Source organism: Euprymna scolopes, chromosome 43, assembly GCF_053919585.1.
Source record: "Euprymna scolopes isolate OS-2025 chromosome 43, ASM5391958v1, whole genome shotgun sequence".
Lineage (NCBI taxonomy): Eukaryota > Metazoa > Mollusca > Cephalopoda > Sepiida > Sepiolidae > Euprymna > Euprymna scolopes.
In genome coordinates, this window is record NC_136524.1 from 15,914,245 (window position 1) to 15,942,005 (window position 27,761).

The 27,761-nt window shown below is 30.6% G+C and overlaps 1 protein-coding gene across 2 annotated transcripts in view; it reads left to right on the forward strand.

The window, feature by feature from the left end:
• Positions 1 to 25,263, forward strand: part of LOC145268206 (ribose-phosphate pyrophosphokinase 1) — a 37,211-nt gene extending 11,948 nt beyond the window's left edge. Inside the window, exons 2-8 of one of the 2 annotated variants that reach the window (XM_080123474.1) lie at positions 11,560 to 11,743; positions 11,923 to 12,021; positions 13,791 to 13,915; positions 14,341 to 14,514; positions 15,483 to 15,642; positions 17,698 to 17,826; positions 23,743 to 25,263. In XM_080123474.1, the coding sequence (XP_079979600.1) occupies positions 11,560 to 11,743; positions 11,923 to 12,021; positions 13,791 to 13,915; positions 14,341 to 14,514; positions 15,483 to 15,642; positions 17,698 to 17,790 (835 nt within the window). In that variant the 3' untranslated portion in view covers positions 17,791 to 17,826; positions 23,743 to 25,263. The remainder of the gene's footprint in view (positions 1 to 11,559; positions 11,744 to 11,922; positions 12,022 to 13,790; positions 13,916 to 14,340; positions 14,515 to 15,482; positions 15,643 to 17,697; positions 17,827 to 23,742) is intronic. The other variant, XM_080123475.1, reaches the window with a different exon arrangement.
• The last annotated feature ends 2,498 nt before the right edge of the window (positions 25,264 to 27,761 follow it).

The window sequence follows — 27,761 nt, forward strand, 5'->3', positions numbered from 1 at the left end:
ATATATGTGTATATATATATATGTGTATATATATGTATAGGTATATATATATGTTTATATGTGTATGTATGTATATATATAGGTTTATATAGATGTGTATATATATATATATATATATATATATATATGAGTGTGGGTTTTTATATATATATATATATATATATATATATATATATATATGAGTGTGTGTTTATATATATATATATATATATGTATGTATGTATGTATATATATATATGTTTACCTTAACATTTTACCTGGATTATCTCCAAAAAATTTATTTTTATTTTATTGTAATTCTGACAAAATATTTGTCCATCTGATGACATTATATATTCTAAATTTCATAATGGGTATTCCACTAGAACCATTTCTACAAGGGTTTTAAAGAAGTGGGCTAAATTCAAAATGGTTGAGTGTAGTACCTGCTGCTTCATATAAAAAACATTTTGATATTTCACAATGTGGTCATATTTGATATCTTTGTAAAGCTATTTTAATGCTGATTAATATATACATAAATTATGGTCAGAAAATCCATAAAAAAAATTTATGTTAATGAAACTGAATTTTCTTTTTCTTTTCTTTTTTTTTAATGCAACACAGATTTTGTTATGGGAAAAAAGTGATATAATTATGGGACAGTTAACTGGAATCTGGAAGCTTTTTGAGGTATCAGAATCAAAACTTTTAGCCTAATATGCCATTCCAAAAAAAAAATGTTACTCTTTTCTTTTGCTGATACTAAAAGATAAAATGAAGAATGTTTATTTTATCTGTGTGAAAAAAAAAACTATAAAACTGACCTTTAGGTTTTGTCCAGTCCTTCAGCATTGACAAATCTGACAAGAAAGTGCTAAAAGGTAATAAAAAATACTTAGTGAACTGAGTGAATGTCTTCTCACCTCTATGCCAGACAAGCTTTGGTAACAAAGTTCCTTTGATTTTTGAAGTCTCTGTTTATTGGTTGAGGCTGCTGCCTGTTTACTGGTTATAAAAACAAGTTCTAAATATATAGTAGGGGATGGGTAAAGATAAAAAGCAATAAAAGATTATCAAAAATTAATATTATTGAAACCACTTTCTCAGTTCAGTCTGTCTTGGAAAGGATAAGACACACAAATTCAAGATTGAAATTTTGCTAGGTACCATATACATGTAAGTTATATTTTCATGTAAATGTAGAATTTAAGTAGATATTTATACTATATAAAACTACTACTACTAATTATTATTATTATATCTTTTTTAAATCAGTCTTCAGCAAAATTCTCCTAAACAAAAGTGGTATTCTACATTTTTTGGCACTCCTTGAGCATTGAGTTCAACAGTGACCTTGCCTATTTGTTTATTAGTCGCTCCTTCACAAAGGCTAATGCATGCGCTGATAACATTTTTTTATTTATTTACTTATATTGGCTTAACTTTTTGGATGAATATTAAAAAGAAAATTAACCATTTATTGATAATTTCTCAATTTTACATTCATTTTTAATTTACGCGCGTGGATAAGTTTTTAGTAAATATTTCCATTAGGTCCACCTTCACATTGTTCTTTTAAATGACGAGTTGTATAGATAATACTATTTTGGGAGGGCCGTGTTGATCGCAGAAAAGTAGATTTGTTTATCGCACTTAGATTTTTTAATTCAGCATGGTCGAATACTTATATGTCATCATATTAAAGAAAAATTGTGGAGGTGGACCTAATGTAAATATTTACTATAAAGTTAACTGTGATATTCGTTTTCAGTATAACCGAAAACCTCTAAGTCATCATTTTGAAGAAAATGCAAGTGGACCTAATGTAAATTTGTTTATGCTACCATGCACTCGGTTTATTTCATCAGATTCATTGTCAGCAACCTCGAATACCCCTAAAACAAACAAATTTGAGTGCTCGGTGTTCTGTTGTAGCTAAAGCCAATATTTACCATTCAATTTAATTTATTAATTCTTGAAAATGGAAACTTATTTCACTGTCTGCTACAGCTTTTATTTTTTATGCAACAAAAAGATTTTTACTTAAAAAAAAAATGTTATACTACAGAAAATTGGGAAACTTTGTTTACAAATTACAAGTGTTGAGTGTTATATGAGAACAAGAAAAAAAATCGCCAACACGATCTCAATAATAAATTAAAAATAAAAATAAAACAAATTACTAGTATTAATTCACCCAATAAATGTTATTATAACGTCTATTGGGATGGTTTCTTCCAGCATTTTGTTTTATTTTTATTTTTAAGCTATAACTGAGGATGATATCAATACAATATGAAAATTTTTCCCAAACACATGAAAGAACATCAGGATCAACCATCTCAGCAAAAATAACCTTCTTAGTGACACTCAATATGGTTTCCGTTCTGCTAGATCTACAGCAGATGTGCTTACAGTTATATCTCATAGGATTAGCAAATCTCTCGACAGAGGCAACCTTTCTAGGGCAATTGCTCTTGACATATCTAAGGCCTTTGATAGGGTATGGCATAAAGGTTTACTTCATAAGATCTCTAGCTATGGTATTGCTGGAAATGTCTTCTCAATTATTAAATCATTTCTTTCTGATAGGTTCATAAGAGTAGTAGTTGAGGGGCAAAAATCAGAAGCTCACAGTATTAATGCCGGTGTCCCTCAGGGGTCCATCCTGGGCCCAACTCTTTTCCTGATCTACATAAATGATCTTCCAAATCACATCCTTACATCATTTGTAGACATCTATGCTGACGACACTACCATTTGTGGTAGCACATCCAAGACAGTAAATGACCAAGTTCTCTCCAATTCTCTCTCCTCTGATCTTGAGCAAGTAGTACAATGGGGTAAAGAATGGCTGGTTACTGTTAATGCATCTAAAACCAAGCTTCTCTCTTTACATCATCAACATTCTGATCCACATCTGACATCAATTGAAATGAATGGCTCTCGTCTTCAGGAGGCCTCAAGTTTTGACAAGCTTCTTGGCTTGACCATTACTCCTGATCTTAAATGGAACACGTACATCAAATCTGTTGGCAAGGCCGCTGGAAAAATGGTGGGATCTTTCTATCGATCCGGTAGATATCTCACTGCTGATGCTATTCTCTATCTATATAAGAGCCAGGTACGTCCAAGGATGGAATACTGTTGCCACATCTGGGCAGGAGCTGCTAGAAAGGACTTGTCCTGCCTTGATAGAGTTCAAAATAGACTTTGTAGCCTCGTAGGAGATGTCCTTTTCTCTTCCTTGCAACCTTTATCTCACAGAAGAGATGTTGCGAGTTTGTCTCTGATGTATCGTTATTTTCATGGAAAGTGTTCGAATGAGCTTCAATCTATGGTCCCCCCTCGCCAAACTTTCACAAGAAACACTCGTCTAGCTGTAAACACTATCAATAATTCCCCCCACTCTTTATCTGTGCCTAAACCTAAACGTAGATTCCATGAACAAAGCTTTTTTCTTAGAACTGCACGCCTGTGGAATTGTCTTCCGTTTTCCTGCTTTCCGGCTGACTACAATATGGTTGTGTTCAAGTCTAACGTAAATAAGTTCTTGATGAGCCGTTCCATATAAGTTATCAACTTTACCAAATTTTCATTACTAATGATTACTATAATGTCCAATTTCTACTGTACACTCTTTAACCCTTATCCTTAAGTGGCCTCTTGGCCTTGATAATGTGGTGATGCCTATGTAAAAAAAAAAAAAAATCGATTGCTGTTGTTATCTGATGTTTAAAGTTTTCCAGGTCAGTTGGTAATGGCATAATGGCAGAACAAAAACTTTTATCTTTTACAAACTGCCAGAGAAAAAAATACAAACTGTGAGATCAGGAGATCAAGCACAAAAAGCAATGTTTTGGAGGCCCCTATTAGACCAATCCATCGCTGAGGCATTTTTTTTTTTTTTTTTTTTTTTAAATGCTCTTACTGATAAACTCTATTGAGGAGGCGCTCCATCTTGTTAGAAAATGAACCAATTTGAATCGGCTTCTATTACTAGGAAGAGCCATTTTAGTAACATCCTTATAGCTTTGCCCTGTAACAATTTCTCTAGATAAAAAAATTGGGTTATAAACTTTGTTGCACAGAAAAGCACAGAAAACGTTTACTTTAGGGGAATCTCTTTTATGTTGAATAATTTGGTGAGGATTTTCAGTTCCTCAAATTCGCACATTGTGTTGGTTGACTTTGCCATTCAGATGAGAAGTGGCTTCGTCATTGAAAATTAACAGTAAACTGAAGTTTTCATCATTTGCAGCATCTGGTTGCAAAATTATATTCATCGTAGATAGTTATTGTTTTTAAGTGCCTATGGGAGCTGCAGTTTGTACGGTTACAATTGCATCTGTTTTTTTAAGCCCATGTCATATCCAATAATTACTTACGATAAATGGAATTGCCAACTCGTGACTTGCATGGCATGTGAATTTCCTTGGGCTCTGAGTAAACGCAGCACAGGTTCTCTCCACATCTTCTGAAGTTTGTGGTTGCGCAAGACCTTTGCTTTTCCACAAACACCAACTCTATTTAAACTGCTGAAGTCACCTTTGGATGTTCATGAAAAGGAACATCGCAATTGAATTTCATTCTGAATGCACAATGAACTGTAATCATGGATTTAATTTTTGCAAACTGAAGATGGCTAAAAGCGTTCTGTTGTGGGTTTTTTTTTTCTCTTCTCACTGTTGGTGCCAGATGCATGAGTCATGTGACAATCAGAGAAAACTAGGTCTGATCTTTGAATTGAAGCATGCACGATTTCTGATTCATGCATTTACTTAGGAAATATCTGCTCGTGAAATAGGTTCATTCCTTGTGTATGTAATATATATAGCCTTTGAGACTTTACACGACCAGTCGCCACAGTCAATTGAAAAGATTGAAAATTTCTTGGGTGTAGTCAAAATGTCGCCTTCATTTAGCTCTCTGATTTTGAAATTCATTTGGAAAAAAAATTCTTTGACGCTACAACTACATATACTTCATGTTTACAAAAGTAAAGACGAACATTTGAAAGAGGAAAAAAACGCATCGTTCCGTCAAGCACGCACCGAAAATTAAATTATACAACAAGTAAGTAATCAGTTTTCGGTTCAATCTTTGTAAACAAACATTATTTATTCCAGGGATGATAGAAATGTATCAGGATATAAACAAATCTGCACATGAATTATAAAAATGTAAACACATAAAAATATCAAAACGGCTGATTATTAGTAACATGTTATACATGATATAATATTTTGACTTGCCTTGTAAAAAATAAAAATATAGAATAAATGTATAAAAACCTTTATTGTTTCATTAACAAAGCTATTTAATTGCTAGGTTAATCTATATAAATTTCGCTGAAATGTTCAATGCTATATGATGCTAAATGTCCATTTTTATTATGATCTCGCTTTGAGTTTTGTTCAGTAATTATTGTAAGTAACTATTTCTGATTCTTTTGAGCTGCTGGGATGATTGTGTGTTTCAGAATGTTTTTCAATTAGAGACTTCATATTGAAATGTTGTAATGAAAAAAATAAATCTCTAATATTTGCTTTACATTTTAAAATATATTTATTTCAAGGGTGTGATTTTACATTGTTTTCTTTGTGTATTTATTTTCTAACGGTACCAATAAACAGTCTTGAATACTTTATATTTCAATTGTCATTTTGATACTACGTATCAGCATCCGAAGAAATAATTCTTATTTCTATGGAACAATAATATGAATGCTGCTATATAAAGAAACTGGTGTTGAATTTTAACGTTTTGTTGAATATTTACTGAAATGTTTGTAGTAATAAAATAGTTGATTTACAAGAGTTAAACAAATATTTTCTTGTTAGATTATACACACGGTAATTTCTTGAATTGTTGTAAAATTATTTACTATTATTGACTGAAACAAAGACATAAAGTCGGACAAGAAAAGTATTTAGGGGCGAGTAAATTTTCCCTCACACTCGACCGACGGTCGAGTGATTTTTTTTTTTTTTTTTCAAATTTCAAAGGCTCTATATATATATATATATATATATATATATGTGTGTATATATATATATTAAGAAAACTACTTAGTAAGGGTCCGAATTATAGAGAGCTTAAATTACACTAAATGCGTTAAAGAAGTAACTAAAGCACTAGAAGGTTTTATGTCTATGGTAAATAAATATAAATTAGCACAGTCTACGTATGATGCATGTAAAAATAGTATACTTGAATGTGTAGATGAAAAGGTTAAACATATAAAAAAAAAAAATTTAAACACCCTAGAAAAATCAAACCTCTTTTAAAAAATTCATAAATACTGGAGGAATTTAAAATACTTCACAAGACAAGTTTGTAATAGTTCCGATAGACAAAGCGGCAAACAATATAGCTTTTATATGTAAAAAATATTATATACAACGTTTATTAGTAGAAGTAGGACTTATAGGTAACGTTTCGGATACCTATAAAGTAATAGTAATTTAGATAGCATTATTCTGAATAATAGTATTATTAGTGAAAAAGTAGGATTAAAGTTAGAAGATAAACACAAAAATCTTCCATGTATGTATTGGATACCTAAAATGCACAAAAATCCAGTTAGTGCTAGATTTATTGTAGGTTCAAAGACGTGCATCACTAAACCTTTAAGTAAAGCTATATCTAAAATATTTAAATTAATTATAAATCAAATAAATAAATTTCACCTGAAAAGAAAATTCTATAGTAATATAAATCTATTTTGGGTAGTAAATAATTCCCAACCAGTGAAAGAAAAATTCCAGAATAAAAGCAAAATCTATAGCTACTTATGATTTTAGTACGCTATATATTAAAATTCCGCATGAAAAACTTATAAAAGAATTAAATGATACTGTGGATTTAGCTTTTGAAGGTGGAAAAGGTAAATATATAGACTTTTCAAACTCTAAAGCTTTCTGGTGTAAAAATAAAAATATCAAAATGAGTGTTTCTAAAGGTATTTTAAAAATACTTGTAAGAATGCTATTTTCAAATAGGAAATAAAATATTACTCCAAACGATAGGTATCCCAATGGGATTGGATCCTGCACCATTTTGGGCAAATTTGTATTTACATAGACTCGAGTATATATATATGTCATCACTATTAAAAACAGATATATCTAAAACATAACTTTCATGTGTGTATGAGATTTATAGATGACCTTATATGTATAAACGATAATGATGAATTCGAAAAAAATAAACATCTTATATATCCAAACGAATTAAAATTGAATTGTGAACATAGAGGACAACAGGCTACATTTTTGGATTTAAATATAAAAATTGAGGATGGGATTTTTCTTTATAAAATATTTGATAAAAGAAACGCCTTCCCCTTTAAAATAGTATGTATGCCATATAAAGATAGCACCTGCCCTGTTTTTATGTTTTATGGAACCATTATGTCAAGAGTTTTTGAGAATAGCTCGCGTTACTTTAAAACTAACAGACTTTATACCACCAGTTTCTAGCTTAGTAATAAGGATGATAATACAAGGTGGGGATAAAAATAAAATATTTAAATAGTTAAATAAAGCATTTGTTCGATATCCTGATGCTTTTGAATCGTTTAAGATAAACCAGACTATATTAATAAAGGAAATCCAAAACTATATTAGCAATGTATAAAATGTATTTATAATTACATATAATAAAATTATAATATATAAAAAAAAAAAAAAATTTAAATAAAAATGTATATATGTAAAAAACATTTTTAACCTTTATATATCTAATTTTGAATAAATAAAAATGTAAATATACTAATCATAGTGGGGGTGATAAGTAGTTAAATGGATTAATCCGTAATCTTATAAATACAAGACTGATAAATTAAAAATTAAAAAATATATCCATTTTAAATGTGGAAATTGATGAATCGCACAGGTAAGAAATTCATTTTTATAGTATGAAAAGGTTAGTAACTGCAATTAAGAATAGGAAATTGGATCAAATGTTTGTAACATGTCTTCTTCCTAAGATTAAGGGTGGTGGTGTTTGATCAACACTGCTGGGGAGCCATGATGTAATATACTGTTCTGTTTTTAAATCCCCGAAACAGTGTTTCATGGTAAACAACTGATGATCCCTTGAAAAATAAATTATTGGTATTATAGTAAATTCGAGAACGAGTTGATGCAGTGATTGCAGGTGATTAAATAACTTACTGACTGGATGGTTTTCTAACGAATGATAAAAAATATTTTTTTGTATAGTTTTAAAGGTTGAAAACTTCAAAGACTATATATATATATATATATATATATATATATATATATATATATATATATATATATATATATATATACTAGCATTTCAGCCCGGCGTTACCCGGGTGTTTGGAGGTGTATGCTGAGCAAAAAAAAAAAAGAGTAAATTTTTTTTTTAATTTGACCCCTATTATGACCCCTTAAAATTTTTAGTTTCGGGCTCAAATCACTTTATTAAATTAGATCCGGGTTCAAGGAACCTATATCTAAAATTTCAAGTGTCTAGACCCAAAATTGTCGGAGGAGTTTGGTAGAGTTCTTAAAGGTCAAATCGTTGAAATTTGACCCCTTAACAGCCAAATTTCTGGCTGACACCCGTCACATCGATTTTCCCAAATCTCAGTACCCGGTATTTCAAATTTCGAGTCTATAGACTAAAAATTGACAGAGTTATTGCGTAGGGAAATGTACACAGACAGACAGACAGACACGTTCACTTTTATATATATATATATTAATCATAGCAGTCTACCTTTTTTATAAGAGCGATAAAAAGCAATAGATAAGCTAACAAATCGATAACGCTTGTTTATTTTACTTTATTTTGTATGAAAGGCTGTTTTTCAAAAATATTTTGTGACAAACTGAAACAAATACGAAAATATTTTTTCCATTTATGTAAATTGTTTTTGTTAACTTTTCATATCTTTTAGCAAAATTATTTTTAATAATTGTTATTTTAGTAATTCACTCTAATTAAGTACTGTTAAAATCAACAAAATTATTGCATGACAAAACTAAGACAATAAAACTACAAATTAATAACAGCAAACATTAATTTATTATGGAATGTTTACAGATTAATTATGCAAATTAGGCATTTAAAGAGCTATGTTTGGGTGGTTTGTTTGACACACACACACACACACATACAGTATTTCAAATTATGTTGTATTATTAATTTTAATAACAGTAAGCCATTTTGATTGTAGTAGAGGAGTTATGAATGAAAAAAAAATCACATTCATTAATTTTCAACTTCATTTTTTCCCATCAGCCAACATTACCTATAATGTATTGCATAAAAAGTTTAAGTAAACTAACAATTTCACTTTATTTAATGGGATATCTGTAAAAAAAAAAAAAAAAAAACTTTTCTTTGTAAATTTGCTAGATAAATCTTCATATGGCTACATTATTTGTTGCCAATTACTAACAAAAATAAAATATATAGATTTAATCTTCAAATCCTGGAGAAATACATTGCGTTAGACAATGGTATTTGTTGACCTAGAAAAGGCTTTTGACATGGTTCCTCAAAAGGGTCTATGGAGTGGCTTATCAAACTAATACAATGTGTGTACAGGAGCGCCAGAAGCAGGGTACAGGTAGATGACATCTACAATGATGAATTCAGTGTAAATGTTGAGTATATTAAGGATCATTGCTCAGTCCTTTTATTATTCATTGTTGTCTTTAAGATCCTCTCCAAAAAGTTTTGAACAGGATGCCCATGTGAACTACTATATGCATAAAAGCAGAGATAAATGAAGTAGCTGGGAGAAAAATTGAAGGCCTGGTAGCAAAATGCCTGAGGCTTAACACTTGAAAAACAAAGGTTACTGTTAGTGGTCCAGGACTCGTCTTTGAAAAACTTTATCAATACTTGTGCATTTTATGTAGAAACAGGTTAGAAGTAGTGCAATACAGTGCAACAATTGCAGTCTATGTTTGCACAAAAATACAGTAAACTAATGATAGGCTTGCAGTAGATCCAGACTTCAGATTTAAGAGATGTTAATGCCCAAATGAAAAACTACTTTTACACAAAAATTGAAATAGGTGAGGACACCCTGGAGGTGGTAGACTTTTTTGTTACCTTGTAGATATGCTACATTGTTGACTAAATTTGACAAAATGGCTTAAGAAATTTCTCTATCTGAACATTTTGAGCCATCCCAATTGTCATTACTATGATAGCTGTGTAAGAAGCCTCATGTTGTATGGCAGTGAGTTGGCTCTCCGTCACTTGACACTATAGAAATGACAGTAATGATTAGGTCGATATGAAACGTAAAGCCAGATAAGATGGAGAACATTAGGTCACATAAACTATTTGAGAAATTGCCCCTCCGAAAACTTGATGTCTTAATGAGGGCAAACCATCTTCGCTGGTTCAGACATGTTGAAAAAATCAAGAAGTATATCTGCACTTGCAATAAGACTAAGCTTCTAACTGCTGGTTTCCTACCAATTGAAAGGCAACCAATTGTCCTTGAAACGAAAACCCTCAAAGAGGTCAATCAGTTTAAATACCCTGGCTCCATTGTTACCACAGCAGGATATGGGCAAGAAGATATCCACAACCGCATCAGCAATGCTCATCTCGCCTTCTGTTGACTGTGATCACGGCTCTGGTTCCGGAAAGAGATAAGTCTTGACACAAAGTCAAGATCTATCAGGTCTTGGTCTGCACTATGGCTGTGAAACTTTGCCTATGCGTGCAAGTGACCTTCGCAAACTGGAGGTATTCGACCATCATTGCCTACGCCGCATCCTACGTGTCCGCTGGAAACAATTCATCACTAACAACAGTCCGGGCATGTTACAAGATACGCTCCATTCAACAATTTCTCCTTGTCAGACACCTTCCTTGGTTCGGCCATGCGCTTCGTCGAACCCGAGGTGACCTCATTCGTAAAGCCATCGACCCAGCACCACCATAAGGCTGGGAGAAGTGCCGCAGTGACCAACTCAAAACCTGGCTCAGAATGCTAAAATGGAATGCTGAAATGACTCTTGGGCCCTCGCCTCTATGGACTCTACTGCTGGAATTGCGAGTGGTTTATGCTTGTAACAGCAACAACCTTGGACCACCATGCCTGGTCAGTCGTTATACAGAATGCGGTAAACTTGTTAGATAGAGCCAGCTCAACAATCAAGGGTGAACGCCGCAACAATTACATCTGCACTTGCAGAAACCTAAGATTGGACGGTCAGATACTTCAAAAAGACATTTAAAAAAAAAAGCCATCAGGCAAGATTGTAAGTCGTGGCAAATGGACACTATCCTTACAATTCTGAATCACTAGAGAACTTGATATAAGTATAACCAGACTGTCAAACTTCTTGTCAAAAATAATATAAATGATGAATCTGGATAGAATGAAATGTGTATTTTAAGTAACTCATAAAATATTTAATTTTTTAATTGGAAAATTTGCTTTACAAAAAAAAAAAAAAAATTGAAAATATTTTATCTGGTGACATTTCATTTTAACATTTAATAGTTCTAAAAAAATTTGCATTGATTTTTCACTGTATTCTCAAAATTACTATTTGTTTTCTATTATAGTGTTGAAATTGGCGAATCAGTACGAGGAGAAGATGTTTACATTGTACAGAGTGGTTGCTGTGAAGTGAATGACATGTTGATGGAATTACTTATTATGATTAATGCATGCAAAATTGCATCAGCATGCAGAGTCACTGCTGTTATACCATGTTTTCCATATGCTCGACAAGATAAAAAAGATAAGGTACAAAAGTCTTTTTATTATATATAACATTTTTATACTTACCTTATTTTAATATCAAGAACTAATTTTCAGACATTACTTTTGATCTTTAAAAGTAAGATTTAGCAAATTTTAGATTCTTTTATTGAAAAAAGATTGTGTACAAATAAAAAAATGAAATTTAATTTTTCTTTTTATAGAGTCGTGCACCAATCTCTGCTAAATTAGTTGCCAACATGTTGTCTGTTGCTGGCGCAGACCACATCATTACCATGGATTTACATGCGTCACAAATTCAGGTAAGTATGTCTATATAATTCCTTGGAAGCATAATAGATTAAACTTAGAATTAGTTTGGCATCATTGTTCACTTTTGGAGAAATTAATTTGATGACATTTCCCTTTCAGCTTGTGCTGTATGTTGATGTTGGCCATCATCTTTATTTGCCGTTTCTAATCAACAAGATTATATTGTTACCTGCTAAGCAGCATTATTAATATTGTTACCTGCTAAGTAGCATTATTAATATTGTAGTAAATAGATGCAGTTTGTTTTCCTACCATACTTGAGAAAAATTCTGGAAATAACCACATGCTTATTTTACCCTCCTTATCACTTCTAAATGTTGACGAGTCCACGATAATTAATATTACTGATGGAAAATGAATTGGAACATATGATACCCTGATAATATATTCCCACATTCAAAAGAATGCAATAGTTTCATCTCATCTCTCGACATCACTGTCCAGACTGACAACTACTGAAATGGATAACAGAACCAGCAGAATCCAAAGTGACAAGAAAAATTGAAGGCTAAGCTTGGCACCATGTTTATAATATGTTGTTGGTAACTTGGAGAGTGATGCTCATTTCTAGTGAGTCACCAAGCACAATTCCAGTTTCTGGAGAAGGTAGAGATATAATCTTAAATAACAGCCGCACATATCCCTTTAAAACACTAATGTGGTCACAATCTTAAATAACAGCAGCATATATCCCTTTAAAACACTAATGTGGTCACAATCTTAAATAACAGCAGCATATATCCCTTTAAAACACTAATGTGGTCACAATCTTAACAGCAGCACATATCCCTTTAAAACACTAATGTGGTCGCAATCTTGAATAACAGCAGCATATATCCCTTTAAAACACTAATGTGGTCACAATCTTGAATAACAGCAGCATATATCCCTTTAAAACACTAATGTGGTCACAATCTTGAATAACAGCAGCATATCCCTTTAAAACACTAATGTGGTCACAATCTTGAATAACAGCAGCATATATCCCTTTAAAACACTAATGTGGTCACAATCTTGATTAACAGCAGCATATCCCTTTAAAACACTGTGGTCACAATCTTGCAACAACTTTGGTTCCTGGCAGGGCCATTCAGGAAAGATTGGTCTAAGACCCAACTGGAGAAGTTCTGGTAAAATTCAAAAACATGTCCACTGGAATCCATCAGCTGTTGGTCAATATTGCCAATGAGTTTGGGCAGTCTATGGCAAGTGAAGACCTGGTAACCTATCACATTGTAGAATGAAGATAAAATTACTTTGGTGCAAGTTAAACTGCCACTCTGCCTGGAGATATAACCATTATCAACAACTTTGGTCAACCACTATTCCTGTTGATCTGTGAGTCTGGTCATCTGAAATCATTGTGGAACATGAAGTGCTCCAAACCTATGAGCTAGACAATATAAAATCTCTGATGCTGTATTTGAATCAAACTCTCTTCGCAACAAAATAGATAAACATACAAATGTTGTACAACCAGAGATGGTGTCCCATTTATTGGCCAGGGATATAACTGTAACAAACTAATTTGCAAGCTTGGTGTTTTTAGGTAAAAACTATTTGTTTATAGTAGAGGATGTCTCTTACCAACAGACTCTGAATAAAACTGCTCCCTCATCATTTTGACTCCTCTTCATTGCAACATATGAACTGTATATTCTAGAATTTTCAAAAACAGTTTTTTTATTTTTTACAAGTTTACTTTTTCTTTATGCTTTTTATTTTGTGTAGTTTTTTAAACTTTTTTGTTTACTTTTAGGGGTTTTTCGATATACCAGTGGATAATCTCTATGCAGAGCCTGCTGTCTTAAAATGGATCAAAAGCAACATTCCTGAATGGAGGAATTGTACCATTGTTTCTCCAGATGCAGGTGGAGCAAAAAGGTAGTTCAAACATTTCAATTTAAATGAAAACATCTAACATTGTTTCTTTATTTACAATCTTGAATCTGAAAATTTTATGGATATGTTAAAATTAAAATATATTCAGTTTTAATTTTCGCTTTTAATTTGCATTAATTTGACAATCTCTAAGCTTCAGCTGATGCTTCAAATTTTGCATAAAAATGAATCAATAATAACATATTTTCTTAAATTACTAGGATGTTGATCTCATGAAATTGAATTTATAAATTCCTTTGCATAAGGTTAATATTCTTTAGTAGTTATTTGTTTAAAAGGAAAAGTTGATATGGTATTAATTTGTAAATTTATGAAATATTTTTTAACTGTAGGTGAATTGAATATTCTTGATTATAAGCAACTTGTAATCAATAAAATCTTAAATGTATTTTATTTATTTATTTTAGGGTAACATCTATAGCAGACTGGCTTAATGTGGATTTTGCTTTAATTCACAAAGAGAGGAAGAAAGCTAATGAAGTGGCATCTATGGTTCTTGTTGGTGATGTAAAAGACAAAATTGCAATTTTACTTGACGACATGGCTGATACTTGTGGGACTGTTTGCCATGCTGCTGGCAAGTAAGTTTTACTGTTTTTTTAATATTACATTTTCATTGGAATATCTATATTTGAACAAAATTCATTCTATGCAACAATTGGAATTTTTTATTTATTTCTTTGACAATCAGAATTCTAATAAAATTTTTAAAAAATTATCTAGCCATAAATAAAATATTTCTGTAACAATGACACAAAACTATAAGTCTCAGAATCTCTTATAAAATTAATATATATACATGTAAGAAAACTTTCTTCATTACACCATAAAAAACTATGATCAACTTTAAGCAAATGACACTTTTATTGTTTTTTTGTTTTTTTTTACCTCCATTCACAAAATCTTTCAGCACTCCAAGAATGTGTTAAAAAAAATCAAACCATATTTTTTTGTTTAGCTTCTTAATTTTGTGGCTTTTTCAATCACAATGCAAAAGTTTGTGCAGAAATCATAATTTTCCAGAACAATAGTTTCAAAATTTAGACGTTCAGTCCGCTATCCTTTTAGAGAGAGCACGTTCTGTCTGCTATCCTTTTAGAGAGAGCACTCCACAGTTGAGTCCACCAATACTTGATTTCTCTAATCGTTATAATTTTCGATAGATTTTGCAATAATTTCTGATAGACTTTGAGCAAAAAAATTAATGAAGATATTTTTTATATACTAGCAAAATAATTTTCAAATGCCATTTCCTTGCCAATCTCTTGAAAAAAACTTTTTTTTCTTAAACTTGATTAGAAAAAATTAACTCTTTTGTAGAATCACTTAATAATTGTAAACTCATAAAATGCTTTGATCTTTTGCTGTATATCATGCTTTGTTTGAATTAATGTTCAAATTAATTTTTTTCATCATAAAAGGAAAGTTTTGCATGGAGCTGCTTTATCACTGCTTTTTTTTTTTTTTTTTTTTTTGCAATTGTAATATTAAATTTGTTCCATTTAAAAAATTTTGATATCTAAACTTATTTAATTCATTTTTCTGTTAGGTTGCTTGAGGCTGGTGCTTTGAAGGTGTATGCAATTTGCACTCATGGTATTTTCTCTGGACCGGCCATTGCAAGAATTAATGCTTCTCAGTTTGAAGCTGTTGTTGTTACTAATACCATTCCTCAGGATGAAAGAATGAAACAAGCTTCCAAAATTCAGGTAGTTATTTTTATATTACTGATCTAATGGGAAATTTGGATTTATTTTAATTTTCTTTTTGTATTTTTTTTTTTTTTTTTTGTATTTTATTTGTAACCATAAAATTGTTTATATCAACATGAAATTTATAAAATGGTAAAGTTTCATTTTTATTCTAGAATATTTTAACTAAAGATTTTTTTTGATATTTGTTGATCATATTCAATTTAGTGTCTCATTTATTGGTGATATGTGTTGGCAGTTTTTAATTTTGGCTTCTAAACTAACATCTGACTAGTTTTATTTATGGCTCTTTCTGTTAATTCCATCCTTCTTCCATCTTGGCTTGGTCTTATCAACTGACCCTTCTACCTTGACTGTTCTATATCTATTAATTTAAGAACTAAATCATATATCTCCCATCCGGAATTTATCTTTCTCTGAGGTCATCAAATCTCAGCCTATCTTTATAATTCTTACATATTCGCCATATTGTAATATCATTTTTCTCCATGCTCGCTACTCGGGTTTCACTTTCATACATCATCACATTGTACCTAATTGATTTTTGCTTTGGTTAACAGTGGTAATTCTGTGTTTAGTAATAACCAAAGTTCCTGGAACTTATTCTATTTACTTTTAACTCTTACTATCACTAGCTTCATCTTTTGCTTTCACCAAGCTCACAAAATTTCTGAACAACCGCAAGTGTTTACCATCCAAATATGCTTTCTTCACATCCATGTTTTTCATCTCCATTGTCTTACTATTACTTACTAGTGGAATTACAGGATATATCAAGAAAGAATAACCATTCTTTCTTGATATATTCTCTAATTCCACTGTATTTTTTCCCTTCCCAATGCTTTTTAAATAGCACAGCAGGCAGGGGAATTTTTTTTTCTGGTATTTAACATTCACACTCAGACCATTACTTTTTTGGACTGTGCTTCTAAGATATAAAAATTAATGGATGTACTCTTTTAAAAGCTGTCACTAAATGTGCTGTTAATTTTAACATGACTTTGATAATTTCTGTGCATGCATTGCCCAAATAAGTTTCATTAACTTCATTTGGTTGTTCCTAATATGCATTAGCAACATAAAAACTTATCTAGATTATCCTATTAAACCTGATCAGACATCTGTCCCCTCTGCAAGCTTTTTTTCGTCCCTTATATTGGAAATAAATTGCCATTAAAATAACCTGAGAAATAAAAATTGTTTATTCTTATGAAATATTTTTTAATATGGATGAGTCAAGGATTGCAAGCTCTATTTTTTTTTTGAATGGGTAGAGTCAATTTATGTAGTATGTTTGCATAAAAGTTTAAAGTATTTTAAATTTAAATAATGAAATTTTTTACATTCTATTTAAATTTTAAACATGGGTTAGGCATACTTGCTCGAAGCTGAATCGATAACTTCTATAATTAATTACTCTCAGTCAATCCTATTCTAATAACAAACTGTGAAATATAGGAAGATCTTCAATAATGACTTTCATGCAAGAATCCCAACCACACTGTTATAAAATGTACATACCTTACAAATAATAAACTACCTGAAGAAAACAAACTATTTACAGCTGTTATAATAGAAATCACAGATACAGTTTCCAGAATGTGTAAAATGACATTGTGTGGCACAAATTGAGTGAAAAAGGGTTGTTGTGCTCTGACAAAAGTATCCCATTGATGAGTGATTTGTACTTATTTAATATTGTAGTTTTAGTGTGTGTGTGTGTGTGTAAGATTTTGTAATTAATCTGATATTTTATTTTTATATATATATTTTTTTTATTTTAGGAATTGAATTCAACACATATTAGATTATCTTTTGCAAAAGTTTTTTTTTTTCCTTTTCCAACAAGCAGTTCATGTATTTTTGTGCTTTGGTTAAACAATTTCTTTTCAGCTGTTATAGGAAGAGCATCTGATATTTTTGAACCTTGTTCTCCTTATTCCTTGATTCCTCTTCATTGTGTGACTTGGCAAGCATGGAATTAGTCCACATAAAACCACATGAAAAAGATAGAGTGTGGATCTAACAGAATTTTCTTGGTTTCCTTTTCAGTGTATTGATATATCGATGATTTTAGCAGAAGCTGTACGGCGCACTCACAATGGAGAATCTGTATCTTACCTGTTTTCCAATGTTCCCATGTAGATGATGCTGGAAATGATTCACAATTTCATAATGCAGGTGTGCAAAGAGGAAAATCTGTAAAATATGCATGTTTGTTTTTATTATTTTTAAGAAGAGTGTTCATCCAACTGCATGAATTTATTTTAAATAAAAATGAGTATTGCCTATTTTCTAGTTTTTCTCAAGAATTTTTTTTATCATGAAAAATCATTGATCTAAGTTTTATTTTGGATTTTCATTCCATTTGTGTCCATAATAATAATTTTACTTTTTTTGCTCATTATTAAAGTTAATGCTTTATAACGTTCTTACAACTCATTTGAAAAAAAAAAAGGGGTGTTTTTCATTATAGAATTCTGCTGCAGAATTTTGTGTTTTCTTGACATTTATGGCATGCACGCATGAGTTTAATACTTTTAAAATTGTAACCTTTTTTCTACTTTTAGTTGGATTTATTAATCTGACATATTTTCATTTCTTATTTCTACTTTAATAAGAACATATGTACTTTAATATTACTTACAAAAATAAGAGGGTTTTTTTTTTTCTTATTAAAACATACCACTCAAAAAAAGGTTTTTAATATTCCATCAGGTTGCACAAAAATTATCTATATTATTATGGTAGAAATTTATTTATTTATTTAAAAGAAAATATTGATTTATTGATTGATGTCATGTTTTCAGTCTTGTCAAGAAAGCACTGCTAATTATTTTTTTATGATTTAGCATATAGGTTTTTCTTTTTTTTTTTTCTTTTTTTTATTGCAGAAAGATGTCATTATCTACCTGCAAATTCTTATTTACAATTTGAATAAAATCTTCAGGAAAAAATTATTGCCTTCCCCGTCCATAAAGGAGAAAAGTAATGTTAAATTACAAACTGAAAAATATTTACTACATATGTGTTTATTTGTCGATAACCGTATAAATGAGGTGTCTACATGTGTTACACTTATCCTTTATCTATTAGATTATTTCAGCGTAGTCTAAACTGCAGAAAAGCTTTTTTATTACTTGGTCTCATTAAAGTTTTAAAACTTTTTTCCTGCTTACTAAAAACAAAACCATGAAATTTGACCACCTTTTGACAAATTATTTACCATTTCTTAAGGAATTAATTTTTTGAATTTTAGATATACATCTGGTATAGTGTCAATCAAGGAAATACCAACTTGGTGGGATTTTGATTTGCATTTTTAATTTTAGTGAGACTTGCATAAGCAGTGCTTGTTCTTTATTTATAAGATTATTTAAATCCCTTACAGATAATTGTTTTATTGGGAGGGTGGGTTGGTTCATAATAGGATATTGAAGTTTGTAATTTTGATTAGAATACTAGCAATGTAGTATGTTATTTTATTTTTTTTAAACGAAAATATAGACTAGCATTTTTCCTTTAAAAAACTTTGCAGTATTTTCAAAGCTTATCACTTTTTATGTGTGGTTAAAAAAGGGGATGGAGCAAAGATTGTCAGACTCCCTCTCCTTGTCAGCACAAGGATAATCTAGTATGTTCAAACTTGGGTTAGGGTTGCTGCATATGCCAGTGTGGTGAAAACTCTAAAATCACCAATGGGTGAAATACATCACTAAAGATCTAATTTTATTTCATGATTAATTAAAAAAAATTGATTTATAGTTGAACTTTTTAGAATGAATTAGCTTTTTATTTCAGACAATTTTAGATAAACAATAAATTTTATCCAAAACTAAGATGAAAACCAAGTGAAATATCTTTTTTAAATTTGTCATTGTGGTAATTTTGAAAAAAAGATTTGTGTCAATATGGTTTTCATTTTAGGTCTATTTCATATCACTTGCTTTCTTTTCTTTCTTTTTTTATATAGAAAGATTTCTTTGGTTTACTTGTTTGTTACAAGGAACATAGCATTTCTTTTTAACCTTTTTGTACTTCGTCTGATTTGAATTAGAAAATGCATTGGTTTAATATTTACTGCATGTTACCTTTCCGTTTCTGAGAATTACTGCTCATCTTTGTCAATTTTATACCAAAATTCTATTTTACATTCAAGTTAAAAATACAACTTTTAAAAATGCAAACTAAAATGTAGGTTTGTGTAATTTTAATTTTCTCCAATAAAACAGTGATATCTAATTATATTTATTTTTTATGACTATTTACTGCCACAAACTTTAAAGTAGATCTTATGACCTTCATTTCAGAAATGTTTTTTGTAATATCTTGTGTACACGTAAAAATGTATTTCACTTTTGATTCTAAGGATTTTTTTAATTTACATTATTTTTTACAATAAGTTGTAACTGTAGGCAATTGAAAAATATGCAGCAAATTTGCCAGTTTTTCATAAGGAAACTTGTAGATATTTCACTAACGTCAACTTTGATAAAGAAAAGTTGGTGCTTGTGCACCTTTGTTACCACACTATTTTTAAATAGTTTTTTTTTCCAGGTTAAATTCAAGTTTCACAACATCTTTTTTTTTTTTTTTTTTTTTTTTTTTTATTAAATTGTTAAGTGGAAGCACAGAATAGTAACAAAACACCCTGCCCTCTCCATGGCTTTCAAAATGTTATTTCAGCACAGTAACAAAAGTACATAAGTACTAAAAAGTTTTGTACAACTATTTTTATCATTTTGTGTTCTTTTATAAATCGTAATATTTTTGTGTCACAGCAATTATAAATTTTATAGTTAGTCTGTTGCCTTACAATTATGGGGTAATGCTAAAGAGATTTTTTTTACCCTAGGTAGTTAATGACGTTATATTGGCAGTTTGTAAAATATCAACATTCATACAGTCTTCTGTTTTACAATGAATACTAATGATTTGTATATCAAATTACAAAGCCATGTTTCAATTTAATTGACATTTTACAATATTAATAAAATGTATTCAACTTATGTTATAACTTGTAATCTTCAATGTTCTTTAGAATTAGTGAGAGCTATTAAACTTACAAAGTTCATGTAATGCACTTTTGTATTTGTTTTGGTTTTCTAAATGTTTTTGTACAATTCTACCAAGAGATTGTTTGACAGTAACTTTACCTCAATATGCTTCCATTTTTAAATTTTCACTTTTATGCATGTAAAATAACTTGTGTTGATTTTTTAACAGTTGTTTTGTTATGCTTGTTTTAGTTTTTTTGTTTTTTTATTAGCTTTATTTTTAATCAGCTTCTACTTCAATCCCTAAATGAAAATTTTGCAGAATATTTTACCGATTAATGCAATATCAGGAATAAAATCTGCTAAATGTTCAGTTTTATTATAATAATGGTTCCCTTTCTTTGATAATTTTTCTTGCATTTTTCAATCTTTGATTTCTATACTTGGAGAACAATTACTGCAGAAACAAAAATGATGTCTTAACATAGAAGTGGGTTTTTATAATTCCGCTTTTCATGTTTTCCAACTTACATCCTTTTCAGAGTCATCTGCCAATTGCAACTTCCTGAATGTTCACCCATTAATCGTACGGGAGAGGATCTTCTGTTGTTGTCTAAATAAGGATTCTAAATAAATTGAGGGTTATAATTTTCATTGCCTACATAAGTTTGGAGGATTCATACCATTGTTGAATTTTTCCCTTTGTCTTAATAAATGCAAACAATTTGATATATAAAACTAAATTTTGGCAATTCTTAGCTTTTGAATGCTAAATATATATCAATTCTTCATGTTGCAATTTATATAAGTCTCTAGGTTGGAAGACATTTTAGGAGGATAAAACAATTAACTTCTCCTCCTCCCTCATATATCTATGAATATTGTATAGGATTGTAAATTCCCAATTTATCTTGGAGATGAAAACTATACAATTACAAGAAAAATATTCTAGCCTTATACTAATACATAAAAGTATTGTATGCAAGACAATTTTGATCTATTGCTTCATTATTAGTATGGCAAGATAAGGTGATCGTAATTTTTTCAGTGGGAGATGAAAAAGGTTAGAGCCGATCAATTTGCTAGTCACGACATGTCTTAGTATCTATTTTATTTGATTTTTAACCCCATCCCCAGCTTTATTTCTCTCTCTCTCTCTCTCTCTCTCTCTCTCTCTCTCTCTCTCTCTCTAAAAATAGTTATTAGAGAAGTCGGTACCTGAGGGTCAATCATGTTAAACAAAATATTATCATAGTCTAGGAGTAAACTTTTTTTTTTTTTTTTTTTTTTGTGTAATGTTTATTTAGAGTGGTGTTTTCTGAAAGTACCTACCCTCTCTGGAATTTCCCTAACTATAAAATTACATTGGCAAATTTATTTGATATAAAACATTAAATAACCCATAGATGATTAACATGCTGCAAACACATCAAATCTAGCATTCAAATATACATTTTTTTTTTTTTTTTTTTTTTTGTAAACTCGGTGAGATGTTTGTAGATAAACTTTTTTTTTTTCTTCCTTTTTCATGCTCCCACTTAGCATTCACTAATCATTGCCTTTTAAAAGAAGTTGTAATTTATATTGCTTCAGGTTTATAGAACTTTATTTTATGTCCCCTATTATAATTGCTATTGCAAAATGTCTATTACATATAAGGTGGTGAGGGTTAAGGACATGAGTTGCAAGGAGAGAAATATGTGAATAATGCAAAGGATGTGTAATCTGTGTCTGAAAGACAGGCTAAGACCCGATGACCTCAAAGGAAGATTACATCTGGGCAGTATAGGAAGATGTGTGCAGAAAAAGAAACTTTTTTCATTGTCATCATCCCCCCCCCCATTTATCGAAGAGGGACCTATGTTTTTAGTGGCATCCATTAGTCCAGACGATTGCAAGATAATTGTTCATTAGTTTTTCCTGAAATTTTGCCACAAATTGTGTTTCATTAAGAAGATGTGCACAGTAAAAAAAAAAATTTCCGTTGCGTCCCTAGGGGTTCAAAAGAGGTTAAAAATGGCCAAAAATGACACTTTTTGCCCCAAAGCATTGGATCCATCCATTAAATTTTCCTGAAACTTGGGCAAAATGTGGAGCCCATTGTCCTTAATATAAATTCTGTATGGGTGACCTTGGCAAAATTCTGGTTCGCATCCCTCTGGGACTTTTAGAGCTAAAAAAAACATGTCTTTTTAGAACTCGTTTTTCATATTAATCAAAAACCTGGTATGTATGTCTAAAAAGTAGTTTTCCATGGTGCTGAATTCAAATATACATGTTTTAAAGTGGGAAACTGCTCCGTTTGTCCATTTTCACTGGGATTCGGCCTTCCCAGGAGCTCAAAAGAGGTTGCAAATGCCCCAAAATTGAAAAAAATGACATAACTTTTGCCCCATCCATTAGATTTTTCTGAAACTTGGCGAAAATGTGAAGGCAATATTGGCCCTTCACACTTCTCACATTCATTATTTCCTCACTATTTTTTTTGGCGTCATCTTACATGCAGCACCATAATGGAACTACGCATGCATGGCTTATTGTTAGCTTGGGGTGGGTAGTTTGGAAGTGTATTTCTAAAAACCATCCAATATTTGTCTTCATTTTTTTTTTTTTATAAAGAAGTATTCTCTTATCAAAGCCTGGAAGCCACTCAAGGATAAGGGTTAATGAGTGTAGTGGAAATTATGTAAATTGGGTTACTTAAGGGGACGGCTCATCAAGAACTTGTTTACGTTAAAGACAACCATATTATAGTGAGCTGGAAATCAAGGAAACGAGAGTTCCACAGGCGTGCAGTTCTAAGAAGTTTTGTTCATGTAATCTATATTTAGGTTTAGGCACAGATAAAGGATGGGGGAAATTATTGATCTCCTTTATTTGTGAAAATATTATTTTCTCAATATTCTATTTTGTACAGCAAGTTGTACATTTCTATTTATGATTGTTCTAAAATGAAATAATCAATTTTTCAGGTTCTCTTCCAATTCAAGAAACATTTTAGTCAGTAAAAGTTATGAAATGTCTTTATGTTTTAAATAATGATGTAACTTGCTTAAATCCCTTTCTTTTGTCTCATGGTTTTTGTTTTTTCTATTTCCAGTGTATTGATATATCGATTATGCTAGCTGAAGCCATCAGACGGACACATAATGGAGAATCTGTGTCTTACCTCTTCAGCCATGTACCCCTTTAGGAGTTATCCCTCTGCTGCCATTTTTGACAAAAGAAAAACTAATCCTGGCATAACAGGATATGGAATAAATTCTCTTTCCATTTCACTTCCCTTATCAGTGGTAATGGATAAAAATCCAGTATCACTTTATGACTCTAAAAGAAAAATATCTCCATTCAAATATCAGACTTTGAAAAATACATTTCAGATTGGTAAATCCTCTCTATTCCAAAACCTAGCATTTTGCAGATGTTAAGAATATCTGACAAAAGGAATTTAAAATATAAAACATTAGTTTTAGATGTGACTTTATTAAGTCCAACCTTTTTGCATGTATGGAAAGCAAGATTCACTATTCTGTAATGAAATTTCCTGGTTGAATAGCAACTGTTATTCCTGCATTTTATTAAAAGATTCTCTTTTTACTGTTTTTATTTTTCATTTTGTTTCAAGACATTTGTTTTGGTTTATTTTTGGCATTTTTAAAATCATTGTAAAGTTTAAACAGTTGATGACCACATTCATCAAATTAAGTTTTGAAAACATTTTTAATAAATGGTCAATTGTAAAAACGATCTTTTCAAAATTAGAAATTAAAATTCATGAGTGTCTGAAAATTAAAATATCAGACTTTTGATACTTTTCAATGATTTCTCATGTGAAATAACGATTTTTTTTTTCACATTTATCACACTTACCTTTTTAGCATAAAATGGAATACTTTGTCTTGCTGAAATTTAATTTGTTCTTGTGAGAAATCTAAAATATGGAACATTCTAGGTATTTTGCTACAAATGAAAGTTATTCAAGAAGTGCTATGAATTAAAGTTTTATTTTTATTCATTAAATTACTGTAAGTTGGTGACTTATAAAATTGATCAAATTTTACATTTCCATGATTTCATTTAAAAAATTTTATTTGAATGTTTATTTATTTTAGTTGTGACTGTTTTTAATGCCAGATTAATGTTCAGATTTTATTCATTAATGTGACTTTTATTATTTGATCCTAGCATTTTTACATTCTAATTACAGTTACTAAACGTATGTCGTTTTTAAGTAATACAAAAAACGTGCATAACTTTACAACATAATTATTTCAAGGAAGAACATCCCGGTTTGACAATTACCCTGGAATCCATTGATTAAACTTCTTGAACTTGAAACTTTTGGACAATGATCTGAATCCATTTGTCAATACTTCATCCCATAACACCAGGATTGTTTTAGATTGGAAAAAATTATAACCCTCGGGCTATCAGAATTTTTAAAAAGCAAAGTATCATTTAAATGAATCCCTCTCATTGTAGCTTTGCACAGTAAATGTTTCCAATATTTTAATAATTTGTAAGACAAAAATGTGTTTATATATTTTCTGTTAAAGACAATGAATCTAGCAATATTTTTCTTGTTTTATGATTTTTGTAATAAATCTATTTTTCATGGCCAGTCATTTTTGTCTTTTTTATTTTTTCATGTAAACTAAGTCATATTGCTTATTTCATGAGCATATTGAACATGATGGACTCCATTATTTAAAATATTTTAAACAAATTATTTTAGCTACTTCCATAGAAGTAGCTAAGATAATTTGTTTAAAATATTTTAAATAATGGAGTCCATCATGTTCCATATGCCTATATAATTTGATGAAAAGAAAATATAACTGAAAAACGTCATAAACGTTTCGTGACTAGGATTTCAAATGTTTTATGTTCACTTTCATCCTAAGAAGAATTTCTATCAATATTCAGTTTTAAGAATTGAAAAGAAAAAGTTGTTTAGATAAGCTGGTATTTTCAATCAGTGTTACATCTCAGAAACATATGGGTTTGTTTTATAATGCCCAAATTATATTATGTACAATTTTTTATGTTCTCCCTCTTTGATGGGCTTTGAAAGATCATTGTAAGTCTTGGCTGTCCACCAAACCTCCTGACAATCCTATGGCAGCTACACATCGGTCAGGTGAAGCATCTGTCACTCTTTCCTCATTGGAAATGGCACTAAATAGGGTTGTGTTCTTGTACCAACTCTCTTTGGCATGATGCTCAGGGAATCTAAGGAGAATCTTGTGGAGGGGATCTCTGTGCGGTTTCAACTTGATTGGGGCGTCTTGAACCTCCTTTGATTTCTAGTTCATATCTGAACCCAGAAACAGTCAATTCTCTAACTTTTTTTTTTGTTGACAACTCTGCTCTTCTGGTGCACAATGAACTTGCTTTAACACTCTGCATCCAGCATCACTATCGATGAAACTGTACTAAGCGCTTCATATACCTTAGAAGCATTATCTCCAATGATACTTTAGTTGCCAAGGATGTAGACAAGCAACTAGTGAAAGGCAGCAGCTACTTTGGTCGCATTCAAAGATGTGTTTGGAAGAATCACTCCCTGCACTTCACAACAAAGATTGGAATCCACAAAGTAGTAGTGGTCACCACTTTCGTTTATGGATTGGAGGCCTGGTTTCTGTACTGGAAAAAGATGCAGCTTCTGGAACATTTCCACCAATGATGCGTCGGTTCCATTATGGGCATCAAGTGGTAGGATTAAGTCACCAACAATGACGTCCTGAAGAGAATGCATGTCAACAGCATTGATGCCATTCTTCTGACCAGATAGCTTTGCTGGGCAGGACTTGCCTTGAATGGATGACCCGAGACTGCCCAAAGTCGTATTTTATGACGAATTATGCCACAAAAACAGGATAGTGCTACAAACTGCACACAATTGAGAGAAAGACTGGGAAGGTAAAATCAAAGACAGAGAGTTGGAATGGCTTCCCAGATCAATAGAAGAAAGGTCGCAGAGAACAAATGTATGGAGAAAGTATCGGAGTGTGCAGTCACCCAAGAAGATGCTGCCGAAGACAACTTTCCCATTGATTTGAGGAACCAAACAAAATATAAGTAACGAAAACTACTTAACCTTCAGGTTACAATTAATCCAGCTGTAGTCCACAGAAAAACAAAGAAATAATTTTCATTTGACATTTTGTCAATTTAGAGAAAACAACAAAATATGATTGTCATAGTGTTATTGAGTATATTCCAATGTAGAAAAAATTCACCAAGTATGAACCTCATTAACTTTTATGAAGGGAGGCAACAAAAAGATTGATTTGTGTGTATTTTTTTTTTTTTTTCAATATAAAAAAATCAAGGTAATTTGATATTTTTATTTACTTTAAATAATTAAATAAATTTCCCATTAAAAAATACTGAAAATAATGAAATGAATAAATAAAATGGTTTAACGTCTATTTGTCAGATAAAACAATTTTATATTACTGAGTAATTTGAAACAGTTCCTCTTGTGTTTTTGGAAATTTTCTGTTAGTATATACAGCATATTTTAGAAAAAAAAGACTGCAAAATTTTTTTTTAATTTTAAATTATATAATTTAAAAATATGAGGGAGTTGGACTTTATTTTTCATGGCAAATGCCATTGTCATCCCCAATTGCTACAAAAAATTTAGTTTTAAACATAAACCTTTTATTATTATCAGAAAAACTTTGTTAATCATTGTTTTATGTGGTTCTATTTTATTTAAGTGATTATTACAAAGTTTTTTGCTATTTTAAATGTAATTGAAAAAACAAAATTACCATTTTCAATTTGAAACTTTCTTCATTAAATCAGGTGGATATAGTGGATAAATATATTTTATCATCAATGATATTTATACATATATAATATTGGTAATATATGATAATACTAGCTGTACCCGGCCACGCGTTGCTGTGGCTCAGTTTGTTAAAATGGAACACATGTGAAAGTAGAGAAAAGTTTGATTCTTTTTTTCAAGAGAATGTACAAATTATTTTTTTTTTAACATGTTAAGAAAATAAACAGAAAAATACTTCCATCATTAATTATGCAAAAAAAATAAATAAAATGTTGATTTAGTGTTTCAATATTATGCTTATGAATTACGATAAA